Source organism: Grus americana, chromosome 5, assembly GCF_028858705.1.
Source record: "Grus americana isolate bGruAme1 chromosome 5, bGruAme1.mat, whole genome shotgun sequence".
In the NCBI taxonomy this organism is placed as follows: domain Eukaryota; kingdom Metazoa; phylum Chordata; class Aves; order Gruiformes; family Gruidae; genus Grus; species Grus americana.
This window is the reverse complement of record NC_072856.1, coordinates 50,112-73,357: the sequence shown is the minus strand read 5'-3', so window position 1 is coordinate 73,357 and position 23,246 is coordinate 50,112. Positions and strand designations below refer to the sequence as shown.

Here is a 23,246-nt window from a genome sequence, read left to right as displayed (position 1 = left end):
GCCCGTCCCCCCCGCGGGAAGGGCGGCTGCGCGGCTGGGCCCGGCGGGGCGGGGCAGACCGCGGCTCCCAGGGTGCCCCGCGGCCGCTCCTGGCCAGGCCGCGCCCGTCCCGCCGCCCGCCAGAACTACATCTCCCGGCGGGCAGCGCGCATGCGCGGAGGCGGGACGGAAGTGGGCGAGGCGGTGGCCGCCAGCCCCGCCCCCTTTGCGCCGGCCGCCATTTTGTCACCGACTTTCACCCGCCGCCCGACGGGGCGTTTTTTTTTTTTTTTTTTTTTTCTTAAAGGAGAAGCGACAGCCAAAAGCAGGCCCCGCCGCCAGGCCTCGCCGGAACCGCGAGCGGCGCCGCAGCGGGGAGCGGCCGCGCGGGGCGGGGGGCGCGCGGTTTTCCCCTGCCAGGCCTCGCCCGCAGGGCGAGGGGACTCGGGGGCAGCCGGAGGGGCGCAGGCAGCGCCGGCGGTAGGGAGCCCGGCGGTGCCGAGGGCCGGGCGGCGGCCGCGCGGCGGACGGGCGAGCCGGGCGGTGGGCCGGCGGAGCGGCAACCGAAAGGGGCCGCGCTCGGGCGGGCGCCGCGGCGGGGCCGGCCGGGGGGGGAGCGGGAGAGCGAGTGCGGCGGCCCCAGAGGCGCCTGCGCAGCGTAGCGCACGCCCGGGGCGCGCGGTGAGCCGCGCGCTGGTTGGCCGCGCGGCAGCAGGGGGGGCGGGTCCCGCTGCAGCCGGGCCGCCCATTGGCCGGGCGACGCGCGAGCGGCGGAGAAAGGTGGGCGGGCCGCGGGCAGGGGAAGGTGGGGCCATTCCTCGCCTTCCGCCCGCGGATTGGCGGGCGCGCGGAGGAGGTGGGTCGCTTCGCGGCTCCGCGTGAAGGTGGGCGGCGGGCGGTGATTGGGCGCGGCTGAGGCGGGCGGGGGAAGGTTTGGCGGGCAGGCGGGAGGGAGGGAGGAGCGCGCAGCAGCCGCCGCGGCCCCGCCGCTCGCCGCCCCGATGCCGGCGGGCACCGAGCAGCCGGGGGGCGCCGAGGAGCAGCCGCCCGCCCAGGGCCCGCCGGCGGCGGCAGAGAGGCCGCCGTCCTCGGGGCGCCGGCGTCCGCTGCTGCCCGCCGCCGAGCAGGGAGAGGACTCCGGTGGTAGCCGGGTGCTGAGGGGCGGCCGGGAGCGGGGCCGGGCCGCGGCTGCCGCCGCCTCGGCCGGGGGGGGAGCCGCCGCCGCCGCTTCCCGCCGCCGTAAGGCCGAGTATCCCCGGCGCCGGCGGAGCAGCCCCGGGGCCCGACCCGCAGCCGAGCAGCCCGCCGCCGAGACGCCGCCCGCGGCCAAGAAGGCCCCCCGGGCCGGGTGAGTGCCCTGCGGCGCCGGGCTCGGTCCCCGCCCTCCGCGGGATCGGGGCCGGGGGGGGAGGGAGGGGGGTGGGGGGGTGGGGGGGCCGGCGGGCGGCCCCGGCCGGGCGGCCTTTCCCCCGTCCCGCTCGGGTGGCGCCTAGGCCCCGGGGCCCGCCTCCAGCCGCGGGGTGCCCCGCGCCTCCGCCTCTTTGTTCCGGGCCGAGCTCGGGCCGGCAGGCCGGCCCCACCGGTCCCTTCCCAGGAAAGGCAGCGTCCCGAGTGCTGCCCCCATTGCAGCAGGCGTGCCTTCGGTTGTAAGCGAAACCCGAAGTCCTGCTGCGTGAGCCGCCTGCTGCGCAGCGTCCTCGGGGGGAGCAGCCGCCTTCTTCGGTGCTCGGTCCCCGGTTTGTTTTGGGTCCGTATGCCAAAAGTCTCAGTGACGGAGGTGGCGGGATTCATCTTCCGGTGAGGAGATGACCGCATCTCGCTGCCGCTTTATTTCTGGAGTAGGAGGCTACCCGCGTGCACACGTGTGCCTGGAGCAGTTGGTAATGTAGCTGATCCGCCTTGCTCTAAGGACAAAGTCCCTCTGATTTGGACGTATCTATTATGGGCAAGACTGGGCTTTTGCTGATGTATTATTATAGCTCACCTAAGCTTTCTCCGGATGAAGTAATCTGGGTTGGTTTAAGGGGTTGAAACCAGCGATTTGAGAACAAGGCAGGGGGTCTGCCCACAGTTGGGAATTAGGGCTCGCTCTCCACATCATTCGGTTTCTTGTTTCTGCCACCATGCCATAGAAGCTGTCTCTCATGCTTGCCTTTTGTATTTGTTTTTCAGGTGCACGGATAAAGCAGCTGGCAAAGGTAAGAGCTGAATTACTCACTCCTACCGTTGTATTCTGTCCAGAAAGTCAGGGCTTTCCCACAAAGGTAGCCAAACATCTGTTGGATCTTCCTTTTAAAGAATGTTTTGTTGCTTGATGGATGACATGCGTTTTCTTTCCAAGGTCTCTCTCAGGATTCTGGAACTGTGATAAGCTGCTGCTGATGTTCGCACGTGTCCAACGTGCAAAAACTTTTTCTTCCAAATAACCACTAGGGTATTACTTCGCTATGAGAAGTTGAGACCACGCTGCACCGCAGTTTGGCAGCTCTTGTTACGCAGTGGTCCCGAGTACCTGGCAAAACCTGGTCTTGCATCTGTTCTGCTGCTGTCACAAATACAGGTGTAGATCCTCAGGAGACGTGTGAAAGATGTGCAGAGATAAGAATATTCAAGTATTTACACTTGTCCTTTTCTAGCTTTAGTGGAAGGTGAGGGTTTTTTTTCAGGGATGAAAGAGAAAAGTTTTGGAGGGGAGAGAGTAGCTTAATGGGCCTAATCAAGAAAGCCCCAACTGTGAGGAGCTGCGACCAGGAGCAGAACTTCTGTTCTTCCCGCGTGAACTATGTGAACTCTGCATCTATTTAACAGCTCCTTGTACAAAAAGCATGTTAGAGGGCTTTGCTCCATACCCAGTGATGACTTCTGAAGCAGTCCCAAGTAAAAGGCTTTGTGTAGTGTTGGTTTTGATCTGCCACTAGAGAATTTTCACAGAATGAAATAGCGAAGAAAGAAGGTCATACACCTGTGCAAATGAATTCACCTTTCTGCCAGAGCTGTTCAGTTCTTGTTTGCAGGCATTTGTGTCTTGAAGGCTGCCTTTATTCTTGTAATTCTATAACGCTTTATACCTACAATTCCATAGCTTTATTCCATTTGGGTGTTGAAATTTGTCACAGTCCTAGCTGGCAAGGTGTATTTTTACAGATCAAAGCAGAATTAACCGAGGTGCGTTTAGCATAGACCACGCTTGTCTATGCCGCACGCTTACCCCTTACTGCGTGAAGTGTGGGTAGAATGTTGTAAGAGCTTCAGCCTTTTAGGTCAAAGCAAAGTTGCTGAAATGTGTAACAAGGCACGGCGTTGTCACTTAATATGCATATAGTGTTACCATCACATTTTTATTCTCAATGTTTTGGACACCCTTAAGCAGAAATGTTTACATGGTAGTGGTGGAAAACAGGCAGAATAGTCCCCATTTTTTTTTTTTAACCCAGTTTCTTGGGATGTGCATGGAAATGGCAAATGTCAGTCTGAAATTTCCCAAGCTTGGTGGCTCTTTGCACTCTAACTGTTTTAGACTTGAACTTTGGACTCGGAGAGATTCAGCTGTTCTTGAATGTGAGAGTGGAAAAAGTATTTATTAAATTGCGCGGGCTCTTTTTTTATGATTAGACTTGCAGCCAAAATGGACAGCATGAACGTTTGCTTGGAAATTGGCATTGAGAAGTGATGACTACTGCTAGGCCAAAGGAAATCTGCCTTGGCGATTTGTTTGTTTCTTTCTTGTTTGGTTTTTAGTCTTTAAAAATGCAGAAGCGAGAAAGCTGCGCTTCTGTGTCCTGGCTGCGCACTGGATGAAGTCCTTGCTGCATGCTTGTGCTTGTTGGGGAAGACATGGAAACAGACTGAATAAAGTGTCTTCCTCGGACAGATCATGCAGTACGCAGGAGAGGAGCTTCCCTCCCACTCCCCCACTTTTTTGGCCTTTAGCATAAAATGTTTGAAGAAGCCTAATCGGGTGTAAGCAAACTGCAGCTTTCCTTGCGTGGCAGGGGTTTTGGTAGCTAGGAGTCCTCCATAATTCTGGAAGGTAAAACACCATTTGTTGTTTCACCCCGGGGTGGAGCCGGCTTGAGGAAGAAATGCAATAGAACTGCTGAGTGGTTCTGGTGAAGGCTTTGAATTTAGTGCTAGCATTTACGGGCGTGAGTTCTGGCGTGGAATTTAATTCTGCGTGGCGATTTGCATTATACTATTATCCTTTACTGTAAAATACTAAATCCAGGTTAGAATATGAAATTTGCACGAGCTGAGCTATAACTGTTAGCCGCCATATACAGGACAAACGGCCTGTGGAAGTGGCATGTACCTGATGACACATCCTGTGTATCTGTCGGACAAATGAAAAACTTGGCGCGCCAGAGTTCGTTCAGTAAGTTTTGTTGCTTTCTGTTTGGGATTTTATGTTGAAGTAAAGTCACCAGCGTTGCTGTTGGTAAAGAAAACTTAGAGGCGATGGGTGCGATCACGGCTAAATTTGTGCTATTGATTATAACTGAGACGCTTTCACAGTGGAAGTTTCTTGCCAAGTTTTACATTCTTCTGTATAATGCCATGGGATCAGAGGGCTTTTCTGCTGATTGACTTGGGAGCGCAGGCACAAAGGTCTGACTGTGCAGGTCTGATGGGAAGATTACAGGAAGGTTAAAGTCGAAAGTGTGTATTGTGTCAGAATTGGTATGCGATTGTTACCATACTAGTGTGCACGAAGGCAGTTGCAAAGTCAGCCGTACCAATTTCCTGTCTTGGCTGCTTAGTCATGCAATTGCAATATTTCCCTAATGTGTTTCTGTAGAAATATTAGTAATATAAGTAGAACATTTAATCTCCTCTTACAAAGGAATTCATCTAGCTAGACTCAGACTGTGTAGTATAATTCACACTTGACTTTCCATGATGCTGTATATTCTTGTGGAAATAATTTTCATTTTAGTTAGGCCTGAATATTTTTAATTATTGGAATATAGATTTAATGAATTGAAAATTCAGCACTTACTGTGGCTCTTTAAAGTCATGTTAGCCGTCAAACAAAACCTACTTCTCCAACTTAATTTTACACCCAAACCAGTTTCTGATTCTATCCACCTTTTTGTAAGATTTTTACCTCTGCTGCTTAGTAACCACTTTTAAGAGTTTGAATGAAATCCTTCAGTCAATTACAGTTGAAAAAAGGGACTGCGTAGCTCTCCTGGAGGGAGTGTTGGAGTAGTGGCTGAATACAAAGATGCCGGGTTTGTGCTTAGTGGTAGAGCCCCTGCCTTACTTCCCAAAACATACGTGCTTTGTCTTCGAGGTTTTAGAGCTGCAGGTTGCAAGAAGATTACTTCTCCCGCAGCAAGAAGAAAGAGGGTAGGGTTGGAAGCATTTGTACGAATGTAATACGCCACGAATGAACGCTCGGATTACTGAATCTCCGTGTCTAATGTTCCTCTGCCTGTGTCATGCAGTTGAAATGTACTTGATGCGGACCTTTGTTTATGCAAGTTATTTTTCTTGCGCGTTTTTGTCTTGTGACTTTACATGGGTATCGATGCTTTTTTGCAATGATAAGAATGAGATCCAATGTAATTCTTTAAGTGCGTGTAGGTACACAGCTGTGTAGTAGCGCTGTTAAAAGGAGGAAAGAAGAGTTTGTTGGAGAGGTGGAACGGGGCCACAGCAAGCCTTTATGTGCTTGAAGCTGTGATCAGGAGAGATGTAGTGCCATGTGCATGGGGAGTCACCTCCTTGGGAGTCCGTTCTCAAATCAACGTTTTTTTGCACAGCGTGGGCTAGAGAATGATGCCAGCAGTATTTACGTACTTCTTCAGCGTACGGTTACAGAAACCGTGGGTCAGAAAGGGAGTCATATGTGGAATACTTTTGTTAGATATTCACGCACGTAGAGAACTACGTTGGTGACTTTGTTCCACGATATTTTTTTCCCTGGTCTTTCCATATGAGGCTACTGTAACGCGCTTTGTGGGTGGCTGGTATTGCAGCCGTTCTCCCACCACGTTGGCTTGCAAGCTGCGATTCGACGGCTCAGGGGAGAGGGGAGGTCAGCGAGCTGTTTCTTCAAGGACTGTGAAAGGAAGTGAGTGGGAAATACAAGCTTGCTCTGTAGCAAGTCCACTTTTAACTGCTAGAAAAATGGTAAGGTTCCACAGGTTACAGAAAGATGGAAAACTTTAAGACTCTAGTTGGACAAAATGGTTTTGTAGCACAGATAACTCACATTATATCTCACTATTTGTATTCTTGAAGCTTCATGCTTCTTTGGTAATGACTGCTTTCCCTTAAGACTTTGTCAGTGTTTTGAGAGAGAAATGTCGTTACTTAAAATCAAACCTTATAAAAATATGCCGAATTTAAATTAACTCGAATTGCCCGAACCTACTTTGAGTCCTACGAGGATTTTCCTGTGTCCCATATGCACAATTTTACATCTCTCTTCTTGTGGGGGGGAAGGGAGCCATTTGGATAGAGGTTTACACTAGGATGTTTTTCATGAGTTTCATTTTTGTCTGTGCCATTATACAATTGTGTGTTCAGTGCCTTATCTGTTGTATGGTTACTATGTTAAATCTGAGTTGCAGTCTGAGATGTATATATGCGGTGGTGCACTGATTTTCATAATAGTTGTTTTGTAACTTAATAATGCATAGTTTATTTTACTTTCATTTAATTGTACATGGGTATTTTCTGAAAGTGTCTACTTTGCAGGGTTAGTAAGATGCTTTCAAATGCCTTATAAATCAAAGTTCAGAAAAGTTCCCGTTAGTAATCAACAAACTCTTAATTTGTCGCAGTTGAAAGTTTCATTTTTCTGTACATCAAGAATAAAGTGGCATGGGTATTTGTTACTATTGTGATGTCAAAAAAAGAGAGGAATCTATTATTGCAACAAGCTTACTTCTGAGCTGCAGGCTGAAAGAGGGTTGGTAAATAAAAGCTTGAACATCTGGACAAGCGTGGCTGGTAAAAGTAGATGTGGACTACCGAATAACTCCCAGTTCTGAGAGTAATTGAGTGGATTTCTTGAGCTGCCAGTATAGCAGGACTGGCGCATAGCAACGCACCAGTTGCAAAAGGCTGGTTTATGCCAAGTCTACGAGTTGTGCTGTAAGCAGCAGAAGCAAGAAGCTCTGCTTCCAGAAGGCTTCCATCCTTCGTCCCCAGCGAAAGCTGAGGGCAGCGGTGTCTCCCAGCAGTGCTGCCAGCTTTGCAAAATGACGTTTGTGCTAGTGTTACTTCTGTGCACCCTTCCTGCGGGGAACGGTAATTCAGGTCTCTGTTCTCTGACTACTTGCTTACCTTTCCCAAAATACAGAGCAGCGTAGCCACTGCACCCGCAAGTTATTAGGGGAGCAGGGGCAGAAGGGCGGCGGTGGACAGACACAGCATGGTCATGCAAGTCCTGTGATGAACGGACTGCTACTTCTTCAGGAAGTAAATGCAGTTGGTTTGGACTTTCCCTTTCTGCTCTTTGCAATGAGTAATTGGTACGTGCCTGGGACTCTGTTTTCCCTCAGCGCGTGGAAAGAAGGCTGGGGAGACGTCAGCTGTGGGATACGTGTATTTACTGCTCAGGCCCTTGTCGGCTTGCTGTCAGTTACCCCGGCATGCTCTTAACGCTTACTGCATCTAGCGATGTGAAAAAGAAGCAGTAAGCACCCTGTTCTGGGAAGAGTCTTCTATAAAGAAACTGCTGTGGAGCCGGGCAGGGATGCAGCTGTAGGTGAAGCGAGAAACAAAGCGTGAGAGAACACGAGTGCTAGCCTCCTTGGCTTCCTGTGAGTATCCTGCCTGCAAAGTGGATTTATTATATAGGGAGGAGTTGAGACTTGTAAGGATGAGTTTATCTCCTGCTCTGGGAGACAGTGGACAAACTTTGGTATTTATCCCTTCTGTTTCAGTTAGTGGCAGTGCTGGTGTATGTAGAAAAATATGCTGTGGTTTCTGAGATAGAGATGCTTTCACTGGTTTGGTAATCCTGCGTGCAGTGCTCTAGGGGCGGAATTAGAGTGTGAATGAGAATACACTTGTGCTGCACATCTGAAATGGGAATCTGTGCTGACTAGCATGCTGATTAAAGATGGAGCATGACTGGGGTAAGCTCTGTTAAGAAGCAGAACAGTGCCCGGAATCTTGTTTTTGGTAGCCTAAACAATTGTAACAGAGCTATAACGTTGTAGCTAGTTTCCTTTTCTTGTTCCTTCTCCCAGTGACTGGTGTTTTCTTCACAAATTTTAAGATTAAAGGATGTTTGATGCCTCTTGGGTACCATCACGCAAATCTATGTGTGCTTTCTGCCCTGGACACTGTTAAGTTTAAAGGCCATTGGGAAGAATCAGCAGAATGGTGAAGGTACTTCAGAATGAAAGCTGTTTGTTATGACATGACTGACTTAAGGGAGAGTTCAAGATAAGAACCACCCCAGGAGCCAAAAGATCAAAAGGATTGGTAGGACTTCAGAAAGTGGATTTTCCCCATCTCTCTGGAATGACTTCCCCTACGATGCAGGCATCCACGCAGTTCCCGGAACTAACTTCTGCAGAGGCTACAGGATGAGGTGGATAATAAATGTCAGTATTGGAGGTCGCAGGGAACTGTGAGCGTGGGGGCATTTCTTGGTAGATTCATTTTGCCAAGTCGTAGCTTCTGTTGCCCCCCACCCCCCTCAATGAAATGCGATTTGGGCAAAACGCAGCGGTACCGGGTCTTAATCTGAGGTTGCGTGTGCCGACTGGCTGGCAGGCTCTGCCAAGAGGAAGGCACGTAATTTGTTTTGCAGCAGCTGATCTGAAAAGCAAATGCTCAGTGCTGCTTCTTGCTTTGCACTGGGGGTGCTTCGGTACCTATTGTGTCTTGTGTTCTTTTGTCCTCTCGGAGTCTGAATGCTTATGACCTAGTGTCCATCGCCGCTGTTGCCACTTGCAAGGAAATAACAGGATGTTGGCCTATAATCCATTTTCCACGCGTCTTCTGGGAGGATGGGAACTTTCCAGAGAAACTGTGGCTAGCCAGAGCTAGTGATGTTGACAAGTTTATACAGTTTTCAATGCAGAATTGGCTACAGCCTTTCTGTCTAAAATTTGCATATGTTTCAGTCTCAAGAGATCGAAGCATCATCTTTTGTTGTTGTTGTTGGAAAAGCAGAGCCTGATTATCTGTAATAGCAGTATTTATTCCCTATATCTTGTTTCTCTTGCTTCTTTGTGCCGTTAGCCACATCCTGCTGAGGAGTGTCGCTTGCTGTGTAGAGCCGTTTGTGAGAGAAGAGAGGTAATGCTGTGTTCATCCACAGGGCCTGGATTTAACCAGGCTACGTGTGGTGCCCAAGACAGGACTGAAAATAACTGTAATGTCCCTGGGTAGTCAATTGAGAGAGGTAGGCATCTCCTAACTCCTTCCACTGATGATACAGAGAGACAAGGACAGCCATGTTCCTAACCTTAATGCAGGCGTGAGTCCTATTACTTCCTGCCTAGCATCAGAAGTTTGGGGAGGAGTCCTCAAACACAATCAAAACTGCAACACCTCCAGTGACAGGCTTGTGATTACCTCTAATGCCAGGTCAGGTGTGTTAGACAAGAAAGCAGCAGGAGGAGAAAGTGCTGCTTTTCTCTCTAAGCCAGTTGCTGTCTCTGTATTTAGTGGGGTTTTTGTTTGCTTTTTTTTTTGTTTGCAGGTTGTTTGTTGGTTTTTTTTCTTCAATTTGGGTTTGGTTGTTGTTTTGGTTTTTTTGAGAGGCAGACTGGATTAATCAGAAAGCTGTTTTTGTGAAGGAAAAATAAAATTTAGGGAAAGAGACATAACATTTATTAAAATTCTAGGACTTCTCTTTTGCTGTTTTAGATATCAGGCAAAGCCTTGGCGAGCGCTGATTCCAGCTGCTAGTGCAGCTAAATACTTTGCAGATACAAGTTTCCTAGTGCGGCTCTGACCCTTGCATAGGTACCTGTGTCCCCCGTTGGGAAGGTCTAGAATTATAAAGATTTTCAACTAATAGCTCTCTAGTGCTTTACAAGTTCTACTGCAAAGTAAGTATTTGATGCTTCTCCTAACTATGGGGTTTTCTGGAGGTACGCAGGTTTTCACAGCATGTAAAAATGCAATGAATCTGTTAGATAAGCATGCTGAAGTAGAGGAAGAAGTAAAAAGGAGAAATCATGGGCAAAGACTTATTAAACACCTTCAGAGAAATGAGGCAAAATTGCTAGGTGAGTGGTGTACTTTGTAGAAATGTTTTCAGAGGGAGGTCTGTTTCTACTCCATAAGTCTAATCTTTAAGATACCAGCTTTTGCTAAGAAATCAGCTGAATGCCTGATTTTCCAAGGAAATAAACCTCTCTCAAGAGCAGCAGTGTGTGCTAACGCTGGTAGCGTGGTAGTGTTTGGGTGGGAGATTTCTAGAGAATGGTTTCAAGTGTCTTTGGATTTGATTTAGCATTCAAAAAAAACCTGAGGATGGTCAAAATACGGATTAAAAATGTAAAGCAGTCATAGTTCACCTTGAGATCTGCTAAACCAGGAAGCTGAAAAGAAGGTGTAGTTCATGCTCTGATGATGAAGTGGGCTTTATACATGCAAGATATCAGACATGGTTGCTGTTTTACAATGAAATTGTGATGCCTCACATCCTGTATTCCAGTCAGGTTTTTTTCAGTCAAATGTTGATTATTCCCACCCTGTTAATCAAGGATTGGGGAATGAGTCATGCAAAGCAAACTACATGCTAGAAGTAAAAGGCTCACTTGGTTCAAAAGGCTTGATGCAAAATTAGAGACTTCAGGTTGGGAGAGACCTCAGGGTATCTATGGTCCCACCTGCTGCTTAACGTGGGTTCAACACGAGAATTCACATCATGTTGCTCAGGGCTTTCTCCAGTCACATCTGGACAGGCTTAAGAAGTGGCCCCACGTGAACCTCATGAGGTTCAGCAAGGCCAAGTGCAAGGTGCTGCACCTGGGTCAGGGCAACCCCTGGTATCGATACAGGCCGGGGGATGAAGGGATTGAGAGCAGCCCTGTCAAGAAGGACTTGGAGGTCTTCGTTGATGAGAAGCTCAACATGAGCCGCCCAATGTGTGCCGGTAGCCCAGAAAGCTGACCGTGTCCTGGGCTGCATCACCAGCAGGTCAAGGGAGGTGACTCTGCTCCACTCTGGTGAGACCCCCCTGCAGTGCTGCGTCCAGCTCGGGGGTCCTCAGGACAAGATGGACATGGAGCTGTTGGAGCGGGTCCAGAGGAGGCCACGGAGATGATCCGAGGGCTGGAGCACCTCTGTTACGGAGACAGGCTGAGAGAGTTGGGGTTGTTCTGCCTGGAGAAGAGAAGACTCTGGGGAGACCTTATTGCGGCCTTTCAATACTTAAAGGGGGCTTATAAGAAAGATAGGAACAGACTTTCTCATAGGGCCTGTAGTGACAGGACAAGGGGTAACAGTTTTAAACTAAAAGAGGGTAGATTCAAAAGTAGATATAAGGAGGAAATTTTTTATGATGAAGGTAGTGAAACACTGGAGTGGGTTGCTTAGAGAGGTGGTGGATGCCACATCCCTGGAAAAACTCAAGGTCGGGTTGGATAGGGCTCTGAGCAACCTGATCTAGTTGAAGATGTCCCTGCTCGTTGCAGGAGGGGTAGACTACGTGACCTTTAAAGTTGCCTTCCAACCCAAACCATTCTAGGATTCTATGGGGGCTGCACAGCCTTGCTGGACCCCTCTTCCAGTGCTTGACTGTCCTCTTGGGGAAAAATGCTTTTCCTGTATCCAGTCAGACATCCCTGTTTCAGCTGATGACCACTGACCCTCAGCAAGGAGGTTTGGGCTGCTCAATAACCTGCCTGTACATTGTAAGGCTGCTGTTGTGTCCCTCCAGAGTTTTCCGTTCTCCAGGCTGAACAAGCACGTTTCCCCCTGCTTCTTCTCGCAGGTTGTGTATTTTGGCCCCCAACTGTCTTGGCGGTTCCCTCTGGACTTGCTCAAACACGTTGCCAGCCTTCTTGTGGTGGGAGTCCAAAACTGGAGGTGGAATCCGAATGTGGTCTAATGAGTGCTGAGTAAAGGGGATTAACAGTGTCCCTCTGTTTCCTGACTGTGCTTCTGTGAATGGCACCCAGGATGCTGTGAACCTCCCTCGCTGCCAGGGCGTGCTCCTGACTCTTGATGTGCAGTTTGCTTTTCACGGGGACTCCCAGCATAGCAGAGCTGCTCCTCAGCCAGTCCTTAGAGTACTGTCCACTGACTTTGCCAGCAGATGCTTGATAAACTCCCAGGCATCTCGGTGGTGCTGCTGGCTGGTGCTTAGGCAGCAGAGACCCACCTGAAACTACACAACAGTGTAAATGTATGAGTAAAAAGGAGTGGATCAGAGCTTAGCCTAGAGCACAGGCCCTGCGGAGCGCTGCAGGTGGCTTTGTGTACTAAAGCAGTGGCAAACCTGGAGTGCTGAGCATAGCCGGCTACTTGGAATTAATTTCTTGAGCACATCATTTGTGAAATTTCAAAAGCCCTTTGAGTTCCTTAAGGCCCAGTGTTACAGCAAGTACCGAAAAGTGAGATCAAGTGAACTGTATTGGGGAATTTCAGTTTTTAAGAGATGAACTTGCTCACATAGACATTTCAGCCAGTTCTGTTATCTTGCCAAAACATGTCTGGAGATCAGCCATCAGCCAAAAAGAAACCACCTGTAGAAGCTAAAAATGAGTGCAAAGACCTCAGACTAACAGTGCTTGTGACGCTTTTTGCTCTAGCGTAAGACCAGAAACATCCAGCTCAGGTTCCTCGGGGTTATTACCAGGTGTATGGTTCTGATTAAATACGTGTGGGGGGGATTCTCAAAACACAACTTTCAATGTAGTCTAATTTTGAAGCTAATCTTTCATAAAGCAGTTGCTGAGGTTTATGAGTGTCTATCTTGTAGTGCTTAAGGGAGATCAGACCCAGCAAAAAAATCATCTTATAAGCCTTTATCGGAGGGAAATGTAAGCTGTTTTTAAATATTTGTGTCTTTACTTAGAAGCAGTAGGAACTGTGGTGAGAGTTTTAAACGAAGGCTTGCTGAGGTAAGGCCCAGGGCTGTGTCATGTCTGGCTTGGCAGAGCTACGCTCTAAATCTGTAAGAGGTAGTGGTTTCCCCGTCAGAGCAGACGGGGCAGTTAAGCTATTCAACATTGTGCAACAGAGAGGAGCGTGAATTAGTGATGGGAGTTATGCTTTTTATTATTGTTAAAGAGATCGCGATGGGTCTTTCAGATCCCAAAGAAGAGAAGGAGGAGGAGGAAGTTTCCGGTGTGCTCAGCCACGGCTCTCCTGTCAGCACAGCCAGGCCTAGCAGAAGCTGGCGCAGCAGCAGGTCAGCCACTGCGGGCCGCCAGCGTGACGCTGAGAATTCGCGTACCTCCAGATCCAAGACTGGTTCCCTGCAGCTCGTCTGCAAGTCAGAGCCAAACACAGACCAGCTTGAATACGGTACGTGGGAAGCCCTGGCATGAAAGTGCCTGGAGATAGTCAGGCCTTGGGAACCTTTGAAGGGAGCTGGATGTGGGTGTAACTTTGTGAGCTGTAGCAGACTGTGGCTGGTACAGGCGTGGTGCTTCTTGGTCGTGAGTACCTTCTGCCACCAGCACTCCTGGCACTGAATGTCGACGGAGGTATCTTGGGACAGATGAGCTCACTGCAGCGAACATAGATTGAAACCTAATGGTGACTTTTCCTTTCAGAGGTCACAGAAGAGCATCAGTCTCCAGCTGGAATCAGGTAGGAAATGATTTTGTGGTATTTCTTCCTACTTAGTGTCTTGAGAAAGGAAAATAAGGGCCTGAGGTTTTTCAAAATAAATGCTTCTGTGAAAGGATCTGTGGGACGGACAGTAGCTCTGTTTTCATTCAGTCCCAGACCTTTGCATTGTCAGTCTGGATTGCAGATGGACTGCAGATGTTGGGAGATACTGTGGAGAAATGGATAGTAAGATTTGATATGGGCATTTCACCTGGTAGCTTTATTCCTTCAGGAGCAGATGCTGTACTTAGGTGGGTTCACAAGGGGAGACTGCTCTGCCTAGCCTGTCTGTTTTGGCTGTCATCATGCTCCTCAGTCAGTGCAAGCTGTTAGCTTTCCCCAGTCATGCTGAATGAGAAAGTGCTGTGTAATAGTGTCTTTCCCATCCTAGGGGACGATGCAGGAATATTCTTGCAGTAGTGCCTAAGCTGTTGCTGCTAAAGTTCTCTGTTCTCCTTTTCTCCCAGCAGTGATGATGAGGAGGAGATGCTCATCAGTGAGGAAGAAGTTCCCTTCAAAGATGATCCAAGAGATGAAACCTACAAGCCCCATCTAGAAAAGTATATTGGATTATGTATTTACTGTGGTTTTAGACCAAAAAAAAAAAAAATTGTGACTTCGTAGTTGCATGAGCTTAATACAACCCAAAGAACCTGTGCTGGTTACTAAGGTGGAATGGCTCCCACTGGACACAGTGTTTTCTAAATATTGCCTACAGCTATTGTGACTGTTCCCTAATGGACTAAAGCCTTTAGAGCCCTGCTGGCTGCCAGGCTCTTCCTTAATCCTTGTTCGTACTTCTGCTGAGAAGCGGGACTTGATAAATAGACCTGAACTTCAATCCAGTTTTTGTATACATCTTTGTAAAAAGCAGACAAGAAGATGATTATTGGAGTAACATATTGTGTTTGTATCCTTTTAGGGAAGTGCCAAAACAAAGGAGAAAAGCTAGCAAGGGCAAAGAAGAAAAAGAGAAACAGAAAGAGATTAAAGTAGAAGTAAAAGAGGAGAGTGAGTTTCGGGAAGATGAAGAGCCACCAAGGAAGTGAGTAGAACTCTGCAGTTATACGTAGTAGCAGCGTGTGTTTTGCATTCTTGCTAGTGTACAACAGTGTTTTGTTGTTGTTGGCTTCCCAGATAGTAGGGCAGAAGCTTTTGTTCTGATAGAAGTCCTGCTTCCTAGTATCTTGCATGCGTTTTGCAAGGAAAAATAAGAGTTGGTGTTTTCGTTTAGTGTAAGTTGAGGGTTTTTTCTCTGTGCCGTGGTTTAGTCAGCCTACCTGGATATGGCCACACAGTGTAAAATATTTTAGGGTGTTCTTAAAATTGGTTTCTGTTGCGATGTCTGAAGTAGATTAGATTAGACTATATACATTGTAGAAAGCCAGTCTGAGAAGGCAGCATCTCTTCTGTCAGAGGCAGACCCGGGAATATTTTGTACATGTCATGTGGTTAAGTGTCCCCTTTGTACATTTGGAACTAACCGTACCAGAGCTCAGGAAAAACAGCTGCGTTCTCCCTCATTTTGGAGTAATAAAAGAACAAACTTGCGCTACCTAGTCAGTCACTAGTGCTTTGAGTGGAGACTCAAAACCTTTGGGTATGCTTCGCTGGAACTCAACACCAAAGCTTTCCTTCTGGCAAGTGAGGCAGACTGGATTTATGTGTCAAAGCCATCCTTTGGGATAGTGTGAGGGGCAAAGTGCGCAGTTTTGTACTTCAGCTCCTCTAAGAGCAATTGGAACAAATGGGGCTCCCTCTGCTGGTCTGCGGCCTGGGACTCTGCGCACCTTCGATTTAATTTCTCTTGCTGTTTCTAAGCTGCAGAGCTGATTTACACTGGAGAGGAGTAAGGATGCTGATAGCTTGAGAACTTTTTTTTTCCTGTTAGAGATGGCTTTCTGAGGCTTGTAGTTGTGGTGTTTGGATCAGACACTACTTTTGTGCATAATAAAACCTGCGCCTCTTCTGAAGGCTTGGCTTGAACGCTGAGTGCCTGTTCAGCATGTTATTGGCATGGTCTTGCTATCAATAAAGATGTCTCAATACAGTCTAGAAAAGACTTCCATCAATCTACTGTAAGTGTCTCTGCAGTAGTACGATCAAGCAGGCACAATGTTCTGGGCTTGGGAGGCTGCATTTTATATGTAAGCATAGGTCTGCTCAGACAGAGCATAGATTTTTGTCTTGACAGGTGTATAAGCTGCTATAGTTAATTCAGAGGACTGTAAAATAGCTGTCAGTTCATTAATGCCGTTCTACCTAGTCATGCAGATTGATGTTTTTCACGTGGTATGAAACATTACCCAACAGAGCAGAGGAAATGGGGTGCACCGTCAGTTCTGGACTGTTGGCAAAATTACATGTTTATAAAAACTGCATTAGGAAATAGGAGGGGTTGTGAGAGCAAACCACGTGAAGCATTTATTTCTCGGGAATGTCGCCTTCCTCTGAATCTGCCTCCAACTTGCACTCAATCAATTTTGCTAGAGCTTGTAGTTCATGAGGCAATGGCTTACTAACTGTCTGCAGCAGAAACTTATGAGAGCAGAATCTTGCGTGCTGATGTGCAGCCTGGAAAGGGATGAATTTAATTATAAGGTCGGAAGTGGTTTGGACAGTTGCAGGTTTGAAAGAAAACATGCGAAGCGTGTAATGCCTGGTTGAGGGTTCCTGAAATAGCCCTTACTCACTTCATTGTGGCAGAAGAGTTGGTAACTTCTAACCGCAGCCTCTTGGGCTGTGGCTGTCTGATACCTGCTTGATGGTGTCTGCACAGTTGTGAATGGTGGGCTGAGATACATTTCAGCTGGGCAGCCATGTTCAAAAGTGTGTTGCATGTTAGACCTAGCAGATAGTCATGCAGCCGCAGCCCGACTATGTTGGTAGAGGCAGGGCAATTTGAGGTCTGCCACATGCCACCAGATGTCACGCAGAAAAAAGCGTCACCCAGGTGTCAGAAACATGGGGCCAACAGGTCCACAGGGAGCAGTTTTCTGTGCGATGTGGCAGTTCTGCAAAATGCAGGGATAATTTGCATGGAGGCCTGGTTACTTAACTTCTTTAGGGAACCTGCCCATCTTATTACAAGAGTGTTTCCTTAGAAACTTCAGGTGTTTTGATCCAGAGCAAGTGGCTGACTTGCCAGAGCAGCGGACTTGCTGGGTGCAATGTCACTTTTCAGCCTAAAAGTGTAGAAGAGGAGTTCTGTAGTATTTCATATACCATGCTCCTGCTTTATAGCATACACGGCAAAAATTCTGCCTGCTATGAATGTAAAGAAGCTTCTTTCAATTCAGTTTCTGTAACCCTGTTACAGGAGGGGGAGGAGGAGAAAGGATGACAAGAGCCCAAGGCTGCCCAAGAGAAGGTAAGTGACCCCCTCTGCTCAGTTCTGTTCTGAAGACTTGCTTCCCTTGTGTCCTATACAGAGATGTTGATTGTCTCAAAGCCATCTCTCTTGCACAGTGTAGAAATCTGCTTTAAAGGGTGTGTGTGTGGGGGGGGGGGAATAGCAGCATGCCTTGACTTCCCTACTTCCCTTCCCCCTGCTCCCTGTAGTGTGTTTGATTTCTTCCAGCTGAACCACCCCCCTTCCCCGCCCCCTTCTGAATTGATCCTTAGCCTGGCATTGCCCAGCAATAAGGTTCTGGGAGCTCTGTGTCTCTTGGAGTTTTCTCAGCTCTGGGGAGAGAGCCCTCAAGTAGTGCTAGGAGTGGAGGGAACTCTTGGACACATTCATTATCAGCATAGCCCAAACAGGAATATCGGAGCAGTAATCCTTTGCTCTCACATCACCGAGCTGCACTCACTCTCATTTATCTTGCTGCTGCCTTAGCTTCAGATGCATCAGCTAATGACTCTGCCCATTTCCTTACTGACTTCTTAGGAAGAAGCCTCCAATACAGTATGTCCGCTGCGAGATGGAAGGCTGTGGCACAGTCTTGGCTCACCCGCGTTACCTGCAGGTTGGTTGAGATTTTTCACGGCACGTGTGAAGGCAGGGAAGGGCAATTCGGAACAGACAGCTAATTCTCCACTGGCACTGAAGCACTCCTTTCTAACGCCATCTCTTTGGTAGACTTAATCAGTTGTGGCCAGTCGTGGCCACACATGTCTCTATCTGTCCTGTTGCTAGATGTCTGCATTCTTTGACTTTCTTCTCTCAATGGAGATCAAAGCCTTTGTGTTCGTGGTGTAAGTCTTACCAGTGGTGGGAGCCTGATGGCCTGCTGATGGGCCGTCTGGGATCGATGTGTCTCAGCTGTTCTGTTAGCCTTGTAAAGAGAGAGTCTACAACCTTTCACTCTTCCTTTATAGCATCACATAAAGTACCAACACTTGCTGAAGAAAAAATATGTGTGTCCTCATCCCTCCTGTGGTCGGCTCTTCCGACTCCAGAAGCAGCTCCTGCGGCATGCCAAACACCACACAGGTACAGGGAGGTGGGAAATCGATACGAACCCCTCCTCGGGTCAGTGAACAGACAGGGAAAGAAAATGGAAAAGCCTCTAGGACTTCTGGGGAGGGTGAAGCCAAGGCAGGTGGCCTAGACTCGCAGCAGCAGGGTATTATTTCCTTCTGGATTACCATCTTTTAAGGAAATGAAAGAAATGGGCTATTGAGTTTTTAATTCACCCCCTGGCAAGTATCGCTCAGGGGTTCTGTAGAGGAATAAACCAAGCCAAGCTTTATCCTAATTTGCAGTCCTTCAGTATTGGTCAGAATGGGTATTTAGCTCTTAGGAGAGTCCTAATCACACCGTAACTCTCCAGATCAGCTGCTGTGGTGTATTGTGGGACACCTCCTCCTTTGCTATGCCTGCTGGCCTCCCAGCACTTCTAGTTCTGCTGCTGCTTGGGCAGCTTTACATGCAACATGTGAGAGCTGGGAGAGGGAGCAGGTCTGCGGGAGAGTAATGCTCCAACTGGTGTTGCTTTTTAGATCAAAGGGATTACATCTGTGAGTACTGTGCCCGGGCGTTTAAGAGTTCTCATAACTTGGCGGTGCACCGAATGATCCATACGGGCGAGAAGCCCTTGCAGTGAGTACCTCTGCCTGTCTCTTGCTCTCCTACCTTGAGGGGCCATTGGACACACCTGTTCTTGGACTGCACTGAGAACAGGGGCAGCTCTCAAGTCCGGGCTGGAACCCGTTCTTGGTGTCCCAGCTCTCTTTAAATGCACGCCTGTCAGAGTGTTTGAGCTGCCACTTCTCCCCTGCTCCTTGAGGCAGTGTCTCAGTTTTGATCTGAGGAACATAAGCCCTCTGCAAATAAAACTGGAAGAGCTGGAGCTATGGTGACATGCCATTTTAGTGAGCTGTTTTCCTGGGCTGCGTCTTTTTGCTACTGCTGTCCCAATGAGTGTGTGGGGATGTCCCCTTGTTGTGACCTCCCCCCGTATCCCCTCCCAGGTGTGAGATCTGTGGATTCACCTGCCGGCAGAAGGCTTCCCTCAACTGGCACATGAAGAAGCATGATGCGGACTCCTTCTACCAGTTCTCCTGCAACATTTGCGGCAAGAAATTTGAGAAGAAGGACAGTGTTGTGGCCCACAAAGCCAAGAGCCACCCCGAAGTGCTTATTGCTGAAGCACTGGCTGCCAATGCGGGTGCCCTGATCACCAGCACCGACATCCTGGGCACTAATCCTGAGGCCATTGCGCCACCCACCGATGGCCAGGGCCTCCCCCTTCTTCCTGACCCCCTGGGAAGTGCTGCCCCGGCAGATTGCCTGCTGCTGAACCCTGACGGGATGCCGAAGACTTACTGCAGCGGGGCAGAGCGCGTGAGCCTGGTGGCTGATGGCAAGCTCTTTGTGGGCAGTGGCAGCAGTACAAACCCGGAGGGGCTGGTCATGAACACAGAGATCCTGGGAGCCACCACAGAGGTGCTCATCGAAGATTCAGACTCCACTGGACCCTAGTGGGCGGGGAGCACGTGGGTGCTGGGACAGTTTGGACTCTGTATTTAAAAAGGAAAAAAAAAAAAAAAAGGAGACACTTACTGAAAGAGAGAAAAGTTAAACAAAACTTACAATACTAGTAAATAATGGAAGGGTCTGCTGCCCTCCAGCGTGGATCACAGCACATCCTCTTTCTCCCAACCACTTCTCTCTCTCTCTCCCACTGCCCCTTTGTAGAAAGGGGCACGTGCTGCCATTATCAGAGCAAGTTGGATTGAGCGACGGATTTCTGCAAGGGAGGGGGGACTGCTGAAACCTTTTGCTCTACCCCAAAGCAGATGCCTTTCTGGCTCCTTGACGTGGCCCCACTCGCAAACTAGAAAGCATTTGATGTGCTCTGGACAAGTTTCTTAGGACTGCCTCTCGCCCCCGGTCCCAACTTCTATGCATCGCTGCACTCTGGTCCTTGCAGTCTCATTCTTCCTCCCGGGGCTGGGAGTTTGGCTTGGCACTTTAGGCCCCCTCAGCAGGGTGAGCTGTGAAACGTCCCTCTCCCCACCGCGCTCCTCTGCTCCAGCTCTGGCAGGAGGCTGGGGGAACGCCCTGGCTCATAGATCATGTTTGCTTGGAGAGGCCCGGGGGCTACGGGAGCCCTGCGTGGGAGAGGCAAGGAGGAGCATCCCAGTTTGACGACAGTAATTTGCACTTTGAACATGTTTCGTTTTTGTGTTGTGGTAACAAGATTCCTTATTTATTGATTAAAAAAGGGTCGGTATTTTTTAGTTATGTTCTTAGGGGGCAGGGGTGGAAGGCTTTCAGGCTATTTCCCAGTAGGCTCCTTTGCACTAGCGAGCTGCAGGGAGCACTTCGTGCCATCTTAACGGCAGCTGGGAGAGCTGAGGTGAAGGCGGCGTTCTGGAGTCAGATGTCTCTCACAGCTTTTCCAGAGTAGAGGGAGAGGCCCTGGAGAAGAGCCTGTTTGCAGCAGCGTCTTAGCAGGAGGATGAGGTGAGTGATGGAACAGCTGGCTGTCGTCTCCCTCCCAGGTCGGGGTGAGCTCCTGGCATTAAATGCTCTTTTTGTCTCCCTCTTGCTCCCTAGCCTTTCGGGGAAGAACATTATTAGCCAGGAACTTGTGACTTTAGGACAGTTGTGAGCTGCTTGCTGCTGGGGGAGGTTGTGCTCCTCATCCAACTCTGCCTCTCCTTTCCAGGTCTGGACAAAGATACAGAAGCAGGGACTGGATATGGTTGTCTCTGGTTTGTTTATCCAAGACAATAGATAGATGCGGGACTAAGGGGCTGTCAGCTTCTCTCCCTGCCCCCGTTTTGGGGGCAGGGTGTCGTGCAGCCGTGTTCTCAGAGCTTCTCCCTTCTGCGCAAACACCCCTGCTTTCCATGAAACGTGGCGGTTCAGGTGTTGCCTGCCCGTGTAGCTAGGACAGCTCTGAGCCCTTGGAAAAGTTTACATAGGACATGATGTGCCTGCCATGGAGACTTGGATCTTTTCGCTCTTATCTGAAACTTTGTGTGGAGATTCAGTGGCCTTGAATTCGTAGTGGTTTTGGAAGAGGTGAAGAATAATCTGGGCTTTTTGGTTTTGCTTGATTTTTTTTTCAGTTGGGTTTAGGTGGTTGGGAGCAGAGCTGAAGTATCTTGTCCGAGCACAAGATCTGCTAAATTGGCCCGTAGCACACAGCAGCTAGGCAGAAACCAGGTGCCTGGGATCTGGAGAATGGCAATAAAACACAGACTTTAATTGGAAACTTTTTACAGGAAACTGACTCTGAACACCCACTCTGTCCCCTGTGCTGTCTGGAAATCCAGCTGTGGCCCAAGCCTGACAGCTTTTATTGGGCCATTTGTCCTGATTTGCCCCTTCCCTTCCCCCCTTTACACTGATCTGTTGGTCAGAGCAAGTTGAAACACTTAGGGTGTTGGGGTGGCTTGTGACTGAACAGTTTGTAACCCTGTTATCTTATGCCCTGGGTGTGGGCATCCCACCTTCTTTGCACTGTGGCAGCAGTGTGGCTCCTGTTCCCACAGGAGATGCGTCTGGCCACAAGCCTCTCCTGAAGATAAGGATGAGGGCCCAGCGTACCTCAGCGCAGGTCTCCTGGGACAGTGGCATGTCAGATCTGTGGTGGTACGGTGTTAAACTAAACCTGTTTCTTCAGTTGAGATGATCCAGTTTCTTGCTTGGATCAAATTACTGTGATTTCCAGCAGGAAGCTTCTGGGTGGCCAGCTGGTCCTCTCCCCTTGCAAACTAAAGAGCAGGAGCACAATGAGACGTGTTCAACCCCAACTCTGATGGTTTCACACACACACACACACACACACACCCCCCAGCAGCGCGGGTCTTCTGTCCGGGGAGACTTGGGGCTGGCCGAGCCGCGCTGTGTGGTGGCGTGTCTCCTGGCCTGGATCCCGGCCACCGGTAGCAGATGCGCTCATGTTGTGCGGGTCGGCTGCGTCATCCCCACGCTTGCTGCAGACCATGCTGCTGGAGCTGCTTTTCCTGCCCCTGTGCCCCGTGGGAGGTGCGGAGCGGGCAGAGCCTTGCACAGAACACTAAATGGAGAGCTTGGGGTTTTGTTTTCTGAGGGATGGCACTAAAATGCTTTTGGGTCAAGGGCTTGCTCGCCTCTGGTGATGCAAGGCTTGGCACCTGGCTGGGAGGCGAGCGAGGCTGCCTGGTCCTGTGTCTGCCCCAAGTGGAGCAGAGTTTGCTATCGGCCGTGTTTCTGGGATGCAGAATCGAGCAGCTCATTTGCTTCCCAGCCTGAACACCTCTGATCCCTGCCACTCCCTGCCTTGCCCTTCCATGCACACCTCTCGTAGCTCTCCTTTTTCTTTTTCTGGTCTCAGCCAGTTGCCTGTCTGTCCTCTAACCACAGCCTGCTAACCCCTGGTGCAGGAGAGACTGGTGTAGCTCCCTTCCTACTCCCCTTTGAAACCCTAGAACTGACACAGCCCTCCTGCAGCTCCTCTTCCCCTCGATGTCTCTCCTTCACTCGCATGCAGTTTGCTTCAATAAATTATTGTAGTAGTTTGCAATAAACTTTTTTGTATTTTTTTCCCCTGTATTTTTTTTTTTTTTTTCTCCTCCTGGGGAGGGAATGGAGGGGCTGCAGGGGCCTTTGTCTGCTCTCAGCACCCCGGAGAGCTTGTGGGTGCTGTGCCTGGCCTGGGCAGTGGCGTGTGGGCAGGGGCCTCCCTCCCGGGGCGTAGGGTTTGGGCCGGGGGCTGTGCCAGCTGGGGGGCTCCCGGAGCTCAGCAGCGCTTTCTGCAGTAGCCACCAGGTGGCAACGACGCTGTTGGGCTGGCCACCAGCCCTGGGAGCTTGGGCTGGGGGGCCAGGGCACTCCGCTAGCCAGGCTGGGTCAAGGCTCGGTGTGCTGTGATACTAAAGGGAAACTGCTTTTCAACTCCTGTTTTTTTTCTCTTAATCTGGGTAATACGTAACCAAAATAAACATACTGAGGAAAAACCAAACCAACCAAAAGGGCTGTTTTTGTCTTGGTGTATGCAGCTCACCTGTGTGGGTGGCTGGGACCTCCTCCTCTGTCTGCAGCCCCCCTTTGGGGCAGGATGCCT

General features: G+C 49.6%; 1 protein-coding gene across 2 annotated transcripts; it reads left to right on the top strand.

Moving 5' to 3' along the window:
* The first annotated feature begins 920 nt into the window (after window positions 1-920).
* Window positions 921-23,145, top strand: ZFP91 (ZFP91 zinc finger protein, atypical E3 ubiquitin ligase). 2 transcript variants are annotated; one of them, XM_054829015.1, is made up of 11 exons: window positions 921-1,327; window positions 2,152-2,177; window positions 13,219-13,434; window positions 13,686-13,722; window positions 14,214-14,303; window positions 14,666-14,788; window positions 17,063-17,113; window positions 17,633-17,711; window positions 18,064-18,178; window positions 18,688-18,787; window positions 19,159-23,145. In XM_054829015.1, the coding sequence occupies exons 1-11, from the start codon at window positions 981-983 to the stop codon at window positions 19,667-19,669; spliced, it is 1,695 nt and encodes a 564-aa protein (XP_054684990.1). In that variant the 5' UTR covers window positions 921-980; the 3' UTR covers window positions 19,670-23,145. The 2 variants fall into 2 exon arrangements, with proteins under 2 accessions (XP_054684990.1, XP_054684989.1); XM_054829014.1 differs by having other exon boundaries at window positions 14,211-14,303.
* Window positions 23,146-23,246: the final 101 nt, after the last annotated feature.

Bases quoted from the DNA above. Each gene is read 5' to 3' on its own strand.
- ZFP91 (XM_054829014.1), top strand. From the start codon at position 981: ATGCCGGCGGGCACCGAGCAGCCGGGGGGCGCCGAGGAGCAGCCGCCC. The intron at 2,178-13,218 runs GTAAGAGCTGAA...TGGGTCTTTCAG, and splicing joins GGATAAAGCAGCTGGCAAAG to ATCCCAAAGAAGAGAAGGAG. The intron at 14,304-14,665 runs GTATATTGGATT...GTATCCTTTTAG, and splicing joins TACAAGCCCCATCTAGAAAA to GGAAGTGCCAAAACAAAGGA.